Raw genomic sequence first — 9,696 nt, 5'->3', positions numbered from 1 at the left:
AGGAGGAGGAAGAAGAAGAAGAAGAAGAAGAAGAAGAAGAAGAAGAAGAAGAAGAAGAAGAAGAAGAAGAAGAAGAAGAAGAAGAAGAAGGCGGCGGCGGTTCTAATGCCAGTGAAGGAATGGACTTGCTAAGAAGGTCAAGAGCAAGCAGGCAGAGAGAGAGGGAAGTATAGCTGAACGGGGGCTTACTTCTTCCATGACCTTATATAGGCTTCCAGATTAAAGGTGTGTCTTCCTACCTCAAAGATCTTCTGGCTCCAAAGTCAAGTCAGCAGCCGCAACTGGTGATGCGGTTGTCAGGCATGCTTCTTTGTTTAAAAGGCCCCAACCCCCTTTAGACCTTCTAAAATATAATCTAAAATAGGGAGGGGCAGCTTAGGGGATAAAGGTGCGTATTGCTGTCAACACTGATGACCTGAGTTCTACCCACATGGTAGAAGGAGAGAACAAACTCTTGAAAATTGCCTTCTGACCTCCACATGTGTGCTGTGGCAAGTGCACACCCACCTACACACACACACCTACACGCACATATACAGACCTCCCACCCACTCACACATGCACAAAATAAATAAATAAATGTAAAAGGGTTAGTAATGAACCCCTTTATGCTCTTTCTCTAGGGCTGGATCCTGGACGGCATCCCTGAGAGGCGGGAGCAGGTGCTGATGATCCAGACAGTGGGACTGGCGCCCAGGCATGTCAGTGAGTACAGCCCCGGCCCCAGCTGCCCCGAGCATGCAATATGAATATGAACCCTGCTCTTTAACACTGGCTCCCTCCCACCCTCTCCCCTGGGCCCAGTCATTGCCCATGGGAGGGCTTCAAGGGCCTGGAATCCAGAAAGCAAAAAGACACATTAGGTAAAAACCTAGCTTCAGCCACAAAGCTAACTGTGTTGAGAGCTTGTCATGTAGAAAAAACAGGGAATCTCCATGCTGTGGGCCTCTTTAGGAAACCAAGGGAAAGGTGGCGGGGACCAATCACAGAAAAGGTCTACACGGCGATTTCCCACAATGAAAACTGCTGACCAGTGACATGTTCCACCGTGGACTGTCTTTGGGATGGTTTAGTGCCGTCTAGGAGAGATGGGTGACATGGGGGTGTTGAATGTCATCACACAGCAGAGGTCCTGAGGTTCAGATGTGTGGCACCTGAGCCCTGCACACATGGTTTGTTCCTTTCCTCTCTGCCCAGTTGTGCTTAACGCTCCAGACACGGTCCTGATCGAGAGAAACATGGGGAAGCGGATCGACCCTGATACTGGAGGTATGATGGTCCCACCCTCACCCCAAGGGACTAAAAAACTGTAAAGGGCTGCCCCATCCTGCCCTCTGCTCCAGGACCCCAGGGGGGCACAGGAAGCCCCAGCAGGCAAGAAAAGAGGGACATCATGAGTGAAAGGCAGAGTCTTGTTTTCAGGGAACTGGACTCTCTGGGTTGACTGTGTCCAGGAGTCTGGGCTCTAAAGAGCTTGCCTTGAGTCTCGGAACCACGCCCTGGGGACCCGGTACAGGGGGCTGGTGTTTTTCCTGGGGAACTGTGTACCCCACACTGCTTGCTCCAAGTGCGGAGGAATATGACACATGAGTTTCCTGAGAAAACTGTCCTATGCCACAAACAGGATCTAAAGTGGCCACATCATTGGGGTTGGAAACAAGGGGAAGGTACCTACCTCTCTCGGGTTTAGTTTTCTCTGGACTTGGGGTAAAGGCTCGAATTGCTCTGAGGATGAATTGAGGATGTGGGCCCATCTCAGGGCCTACTGCAAAGTCAGCACTCAGGAATCTGTGGCTGCCCTTAGTCCTGGGCTGAGGGCACCGCTGTCCTTTTCCTTGACAAGAGCCGTCATATAGTCTAGGTCAGCCTTGTGTTTCCTGCCTCCATTATAAGTGGCCTAAGAATAGAGAGCCACTTGAGGGTCCCCACATTTGGGATGTCCTGGAGGGAGGAGAATGGCATACCAGCCATAGGTCTGAGAAAGTTGTCATGACTCCACCAAGTATGTAAATGCCACCAGCCGCCACACTTGGTCTATGAGGTGCTGGGAATTGAACCCAGGACCTTGTGCATTTGAGGCAAGCACTCTACCAACTAAGCTACATCTATCCCCAACTCCATCATTGTCTTTTTATTGTTGTGACTAGCAGCTGATGTTATTCGTGCATTGTTGTATGTAAGAGCCTTGATGGCTGGGAACGGTGAGTCACATGCCCTGGCAATGAGACAGGCAGTGCAGCAGAGCCCGCGGCAGCCCTGTGTGGGTACTCCAATGTGCCTCTCCCTGTGCAGAGATCTACCACACCACCTTCGACTGGCCCCCCGAGCCTGAAATACAGAACCGGCTGATAGAGCCAGAAGGCATCTCGGAGATAGAGACAGCGAAGAGGCTGCTGGAATACCACAGAAACATCATCAGGATTCTTCCTTCCTACCCCAAAATCCTGAAAACCATCAGCGCAGACCAGCCATGTGTGGACGTCTTCTACCAGGGTAAAGGCAGGCTGCCCCACGTGGAACCACACAAGGGCTGGGGTCCCTCTGACCACCTGACCACCCTGCTCATCCCACTACCCCTCAGACTGGCAGCAGCAGCAGCTGGGATGTGTGTGGGGACCCTGAGTGACAAGTTGATGGGCCATGCTGGGACCTCTGGGTGTGACTCTGTCCCCAGCCACAGAGGGTTTGACAGTGTATGGGGGGCGGATAAAGAAAGGAAGGGGTATGATGGTAGCGAAGACTTGAGGCCTGATTTTGAATAAGAAGAAAGAGAACTATATAAAGATTAAGACAAAACAAACACGTTCATTATCAACCCAAAGCAGGCAAGGTACTCCACGAGCCGGGATAGATTGCCCACTGTCCACCACCAGACTGCATGGTCATCTACATAAGTGATAGGCGTTCAAGGGTCATTTATAAATATTAAAAAAGTATTTAAGTTTTGATGTCCCAAAATCCACTTATCCCCTCACGTGTGCTACCAGGGGAAAAGGCACTTAAAGTCTTTCGACACAAGAAAGTGACAGCAGACATTTGAGGCCCTTGAGGGCCCCTTTCTCGTAGGTGCTTTAAATCTCTTCAAGGAAATAGAATTGAGACGATGGTGTGGCTCAGTTGTAAAGTGTTGGCTTCCACATAAAACCTCACATGGTGGCATACGCCTGTAATCCCAGCCCTCAGCAAATGCAGACAGGAGGAGCAGAAGATTAGGGCCTCTCTGTTATACAGAAACTTTAGAAGCCACCCTGGACAGCATAAGACCACGTGTTTAAAAAAAAAAAAAAAGAACAGACCAGGTGGTGGTGGCATACACCTTTAATCCTAGCACTTGGGAAGCAGGGACAGGAGGATCTCTGTGAGTTCGAGGACAGCCTGGTCTATGAGAGCTAGTTCGAGGACAGGCTCCAAAGCTACAGAGAAACCCTGTCTTGAAACAAAACAAAAGACAAATCATTTTAAGTCAAGTGTGGCAGGACATCTCTGTAAAGCCAATGCTTAGGATGCTGAGGCAGGAAGACAGACAATTTGTGGCCAGCCTGGGAAGTATAGGGTGACCCTGCTGCAAAACTTTAAATTTGAATTTGGAAAAACCCAGCATGCCCCCAAGGCAGTGCCTGCACTTGCTGAATAGAGGCAGGGATATCAAAGTGCAAAGCCATCCTCAGCTGTGTAGCAAATTTGAGGCCATCTGGGGCTCATATGACCCTATCGTAAAAGGGGGGGAGGGAAACAGCGTTTGTTCTGCGAGCATGAGGGTCTAGGTTTAATCTCTAGCACCCATGTAATTCGGTCAGGTGTGACAGAAGATACATGTAATCCCAACACAGGGAGGTACAGACAGATGGATCCCAGCCTCACCTACTCGGTGGTCTCCAGGCCCCTGGGACTTTATTTCAAAAGACAAGTCGGATGGCTCCCAAGAGTGTCCTCTGGCTTCTACACAGATGTGCACACACACTCATGGGTGCCTGTGAGCAAGCAAGCACACCTCACACACACCAAAAAGATAAGTGTCCTTTTGATTGGGTGTGGGTTTCAGACACTTCTCTGTCAACCCTCTGCAGCCTCCTCTGAGGAACCCCAGGCCCCCTGCTGCCTGCCATCACCAGTGGGCAGGCGTCCGCAAGGTGGTATTGCGTGCCATGTCAGGTTGAGACTGCCTTGAATTTCCCAGAGCTCTGCATCTTGAGAAGATCTTTAGTAGCAAACACATGCTTTTAAGAAGAACATCTACCGCGTTAATCTTATGCCACGGTTCCGAGTATACACATTAATTACTTCTAAATTACTTAATTAAATTTAAAAGTTCATATGATCATTCATAAAGAATTCATGCCTGGAATTGTAAATAAAAATGTGAGCATCTAAATATTAATTATTATTAATTAATAATGTGGAGAGATAAATTGAAAATCGGACTGCAAGATTCCCTCTGTGTTGTTTTTTTAATCTCAGTGCATCCAGACGCCATCCATTTCCAAAAAGAATAACTGGATGTGGAGACTGTCTGGGGGATCGTTACTTCTAATTAACTTAGCTATTTACTGTAAATTAGGCATCATTTGTAAGCAGGCTGCTTCGCTGTAGTGTCTGTGCTTTTCAGAGGTTCTGGGTCACAGAAGCCTGAGAACTGAGAGCTATGGAAGGATCTCCTGCTTTGGGCTGTTCTAGAGGAGGAACGGTACCCCAACCGAAACTTCGAGAGACTTGTCATGACTCTACCACCAAGACTCCAGACAGCACTAACTGTCTGTACAACAGGACAAGGATGATAGCTCCCTCATGGACTGGCAGGCCAAACATATTAATATTTAACTTAGCAGTTCCCACGTTGCCACTGTGCGATGTGTCCACAATGGTGGGGACCACAGCCTTGGCGGTGGTCAACTCTAACTCACCTGTGCTGCTAGCTCTGAAAAGAAGGATCTGTAAACCCTAATGACCCAGTGAGACGATCCTGTAACGATGCCAGAGTTCAGGGCAGGGGCGACAGCTCAGTTAGGAGAGGGCTTATGCAGGCATGGGGGCCCCGAGTTTGGATTCCCAGCACCCTCCACCAAGGCTGGCAACATGAGTTCGATCCCCAGGACCCACAAGGTGGAAGGAGAGAACTGACTCCCTAGTGCTGCCCTTTGGTCTCCTCACACGCATGTGGAGTGTGCATGGATGCAAACTAATAAATTCAATTTAAAAAACATTAAAGGCTGGCCTAATGGCACAGACCTATAATCCTGGTTATGGGGAAGCAGGGACAGGTAAACTCCAGGTTCATTGAGAGACCTAGAAATATAAGGTAGACAGTGACTAAGGAAGACAACCAACATTGACCTCGAGGCCCCATATGCAGGAACTTCTATGTACACATACAATACCCCCACATAAACACACACATGTGTACCCATGGATAAACCACACATGCAAACCCCCCATAGATTTCAAAGTCTGTATAAAGAACAAATACTGCTGGCTCTCAATTGGGCTCCTTTTGCCTCACCGCCTCCAGGGGAAGACAGCTGACTATGTTCATTTGTACATTTATTGTACATTTATTGATTGTGCTATTGGCATCTCATGGGTAGAGGCCAGGATGAGCTTCAAATGACACTTGAGCCACAAGATTGGAAAATCCCATGATGGGCACACCTACAAATCCCCCATAAGATGAGCCCTTCCTTGACAAAGGAAGCCACCCAGAGCTGCCCTTATGCAGGACAGCCTGGGGGCCTTGGCAGAAGGTGAGGTCTTGGGGAGGAGACCTTGTTTTGAAGGCTGTGCAGACCAAGTCTCCAGCCTCTTTGGTGGCCAGCTGTCCTATGCAGGTTCCCACCAGGCAGCTCTCTGGCAGCCCCTCCTCCTGTTCTCACATCTCCCCTCTACCAGGTGGGCACAGAAGGGGACCTACTTGATGTGAAGTACCCCTTCCCTGAACTTTCTGGAGTCCTGTGCCTTCCCACAGTGAAGACTCCTCTTTGTTCAGGATGTTCACCCCTATCTTTCCACCCTTCTCTTCATCAAATGCCAGAGAAACAGCACAGGTCAGGGGAACGTGGCAGAGTCTGCCTGCTCCTGTGACCTTTTTCATTACTGCCTTTTTAGAGTCTTGGAACAAAGTTAGTGTCCCTGGAGTGAAGCCGTACAAATAATTCTCCACCGATTCCCAAGTCCTTTAGAAGTCCCTGCACACCAGGCCTCTTCTCAGCCCTCCGCACTTATCAAAGCCTTTGTGCGACACACAGCGCTCACCTTCCCTAGGAGACCAGCCTAGCTCTAGGGCTTCGGGTTAGAGGCTCAGGCCGGATGAAGACTGGAAAGCGCCTAACTGAACAGTAAATGAGAGATGCTTTCATGTCTAGGGCAGCCTCCCACCTCCAACACACTCAGTTGGAACTGGGGACAAACACGGCTGCCTGACACACACTGTGGAGCGGTTCCAGGACAGTGCTTAGAAGCTGCGTCCCTCCCTGTGCACCTTGGTGCCTGGCCGCGTGGTTCTTCTGCGGTTCTTCTCCCTGATGATTCCTGGGTGGTCCAAATGTCAGATGCACTGAAGGGTCCCGCTGTGCTTCAGGCCGGCAGAGCCCACGCAGGGGTGTGAGCAGGCTCCTTTTCTCATTGGACCTGGGTTTGATATTCTCATTTCCTCTTGTTCCAGCTCTGACTTACGTCCAAACTGGCCACCGATGCAATGCCCCGTTCACCCCCAAGGTGCTGCTATGTGGGCCGTTGGGCAGTGGGAAGAGCTTGCAGGCGGCCCTCCTGGCCCAGAGATACGGCCTTGTTGACAGTGAGTATCTCACCGGAAGTGTGGCTAACCTACCTCCTACCAGCCCGGGCTTTGTGTGTCCCTGGCTGTTGGGAAGAAACAGTAACCATTCTCCTTCCTGTTCTTGCCTATTAACCTTTCCTACTTAGTTCACCTCTGTCAGCATAGACAGCTTTTCAGCTTTTCTTCAGAGGACATCGCCATGAAGACAGTAACCCATTAATCACAGCCACAGCCCAAGGGGCCCGAACATTTTCTAGCTGTTCATCTTCATGTCCCCTGGAGCACTCGCTCCCCTCCCCTCGAGCCCGCCCCCCAATGCTTCCAAGCAGCCCCTCGCCGGGCCCTGCAGCCTGGCTCAGCTCCCCCAACCCAGGTCACTGTGACAACAGGCAACACTTTTCTGCACCAGAAGAAGAGGCCTTTCTCTGCACAGTTTCAGTAAATATTTTACCAGGCAGGGAGAAAAATATTGAAATCAGCTCTCTGGGTCTTTTGCCGATGTAGTCCCAGGTGGCCTGGGCCGCTGGCCTGTGTTAGTGGGATCACGCCAGGAGGGAGGGAGACGCGGCTGCAGACCCACGGCGGCATGGTGCTGGGGTATTTAAAGGTGCTGCTCCCCTCCACCCACCGTGTGCCACAGCCCACTAACCTCTCAGAAAGTGACTGTCCCCAAAGACACCAATACGCACATACACCGTCCAGATAGTACACGCATGCAAGTATATCTAGAGACAGAATATAACCATGCCACACTTTGAATAAATGTGTGCCTCTTAAGACGTTTGTCTTTTAAAGACACAGGGGATGAGGTGGAGAGACAGCCGTGCCGTTACCCACACTTCCCCAGGCTTCAGTTCTTGGTAAGATGCGGGTTCCCACCTCCCCTTGTTTCCTCTGAGCCTGAAGAATTTCCTTTAACATTTCTTTCCCTTAACAACTGCCAGTGACAAATTCTCTCCCTTTCATATGTCTGAAAATATCATTTTCTTGCCTTCATGTCTGAAGAATGCTCGTTACATATAGAAAGCTATGTTGGCAGGCCTGGTTGTGTTTTTCCTCCCTCTCCCAGCACTTTGAAGGCGGTGTTCCACTGTCGTCTGGCCTGTGTGTTCTGATGAGAACTCAGATTATTTTTGTGTCCTGTCACCCTGCCTATAGAAGCATCTTCTCTCCCCCTCTGGCTGCTTTTAGGATTTTCTCTTTCTCGTTGGCTTTTAGCAATCTGAGTACAGTTGCTTAAAGGAATGGCTTACTTGATGTTTATCCTTGCTGGGACACACAGATTCTTGGATCATACATCTGTCACCAAAATCTGAACTACTGCCCCCGCTGTGTTCTGGGTGTTCTATGTCCCTCTGCTCCGCTCCCTATTTTCTGGGACTCTGGTGATGTGTGTTAGCCTGCCCGTCACAGCCCTGACCTGTCCACCACCCTGCTCTGTGCCGTTTGAGATTCTTCCATTTCTCCTTCCTTGCCTTTAGACACAGCCATGTTTCTCGCTTTCCAGATTGTATTGTCCAGTTCCAGGATTCTCATCTGGTCCCGTTTTTCTGGTTTCCATGTCTCAGCTGGTCCCCATCTGTTTATTCATTTTAGCCATCTTTTCTTTTAAAGTTGAAAACGCATTCTGCTCCACTGCCCTGCAGCCTTGGTGTGCTAATTCTGACGATCTATTGTCTGCTGGTCTGATTCTGTGCTCCATTTCCTTTCTGCAGCCTTGGTGTGCTAATTCTGACGTCAGATCGATCAGATCGATTGTCTGTTGATTGGCTCTGAGTCCATTTCCTTTCTTGCAAAAGTTTGCATTTTTTTCTGATTTTTCTAGTAGTTTTCATTTTCATCCTTGGACACGTTGGTGCTTGTGTTGAGAGTGGATTTTGTGCTTCTGCATTAAGAACTTTAAGTTTGGGGTCAGCGGGATAACTCGGGGAGTAGCACACAGGCTTCACGGCCTGAGTTCCAGACCCAGATTGAACAAGATGGCTGAGGAAAACTGCCTCCTGAGAGCTTTCTTTTGACTTCCACCCATGGACTAAGACACTTGCATACCCGTGCGTGCATGCATGTACACAGACACACAGACACACACCATAGAAATCCAGGTGACAAGGATCACAGCCCAGGGCTGCCTGTCACTGGAGCTGCAAAGCATGCCTCCCCATCTTTCTCTGGCTCCCTGGCCTCCTATGCTTCCTTCTTCTGCTTCCCTTCCTTCAGATACACTACTGCCGTGCCTCCTCAGCCAGAATTGGAGGCTGAGCACTGGGCTCAATGTATGGACCTGCATTTGGGTCCCAGCCCTGTCACTTACCAGCTGACCCGGGTTATTAGCTCTTTGGGTCTCAGTTTCCATAGGAAAGGGCGCCGGATGGTTGTCAGGACTGAATAAGCAAAGGAAACAGCACAGTGCGTCACGGACAGACTCTCACACTGGTCTGTGTCTGTGGTTTACTCAGTTGTCGAAGACTAAGTCTATGGTCTTTGCTATGCAGATCATTTCAGGGTTTATTTTGGTTTCTTTCATATGGACAAGAAAATCCTTAACTGAAGGTTATAAGCCAAGATTGTATGACTAACAATATAGCTTTCAAGCCTCCTGGCTGGGGCTGGAAAGATAGCTCAGTGGTTAAGTTCTACGTGACCTTGAGGAGGGAAGTTCGGACCCCACCCACATAACAGGCCCCGTGTCCCGTGCATGCATGTACTCCAGCTCCAAGAGGATCAGAGACAGGGAGATCTCTGGGGCTTGCTGGCTTCCAGACTAACCAAGGTTCAGAGAAAGACCCTGATTCAAAGAAATAGGCAGAAAGCGATAGAAACACCTGACACCTTCATATGACTTTTTACACACACACACACACACACACACACACAAACACACACACACACACACACATATTCTCTCTCTCTCTCTCTCTCACACACAC

At 49.6% G+C, this 9,696-nt stretch overlaps 1 protein-coding gene across 2 annotated transcripts in view; it reads left to right on the top strand.

Annotated features, from left to right (window-relative positions):
- The window catches only part of Ak8 (adenylate kinase 8), a 120,213-nt gene that overhangs the window by 35,832 nt on the left and 74,685 nt on the right, over nt 1-9,696 (top strand). For both annotated transcript variants that reach the window (XM_005346183.2, XM_026778594.1), the window contains 4 exons: nt 624-705; nt 1,198-1,269; nt 2,293-2,493; nt 6,656-6,787. In XM_005346183.2, the coding sequence (XP_005346240.1) occupies nt 624-705; nt 1,198-1,269; nt 2,293-2,493; nt 6,656-6,787 (487 nt within the window). The remainder of the gene's footprint in view (nt 1-623; nt 706-1,197; nt 1,270-2,292; nt 2,494-6,655; nt 6,788-9,696) is intronic.

Source organism: Microtus ochrogaster, chromosome 4 (genome assembly GCF_000317375.1).
Source record: "Microtus ochrogaster isolate Prairie Vole_2 chromosome 4, MicOch1.0, whole genome shotgun sequence".
In the NCBI taxonomy this organism is placed as follows: Eukaryota; Metazoa; Chordata; class Mammalia; order Rodentia; family Cricetidae; genus Microtus; species Microtus ochrogaster.
Note: the sequence above shows the minus strand (reverse complement) of the source record. Positions and strands in the feature narration are given on the sequence as shown.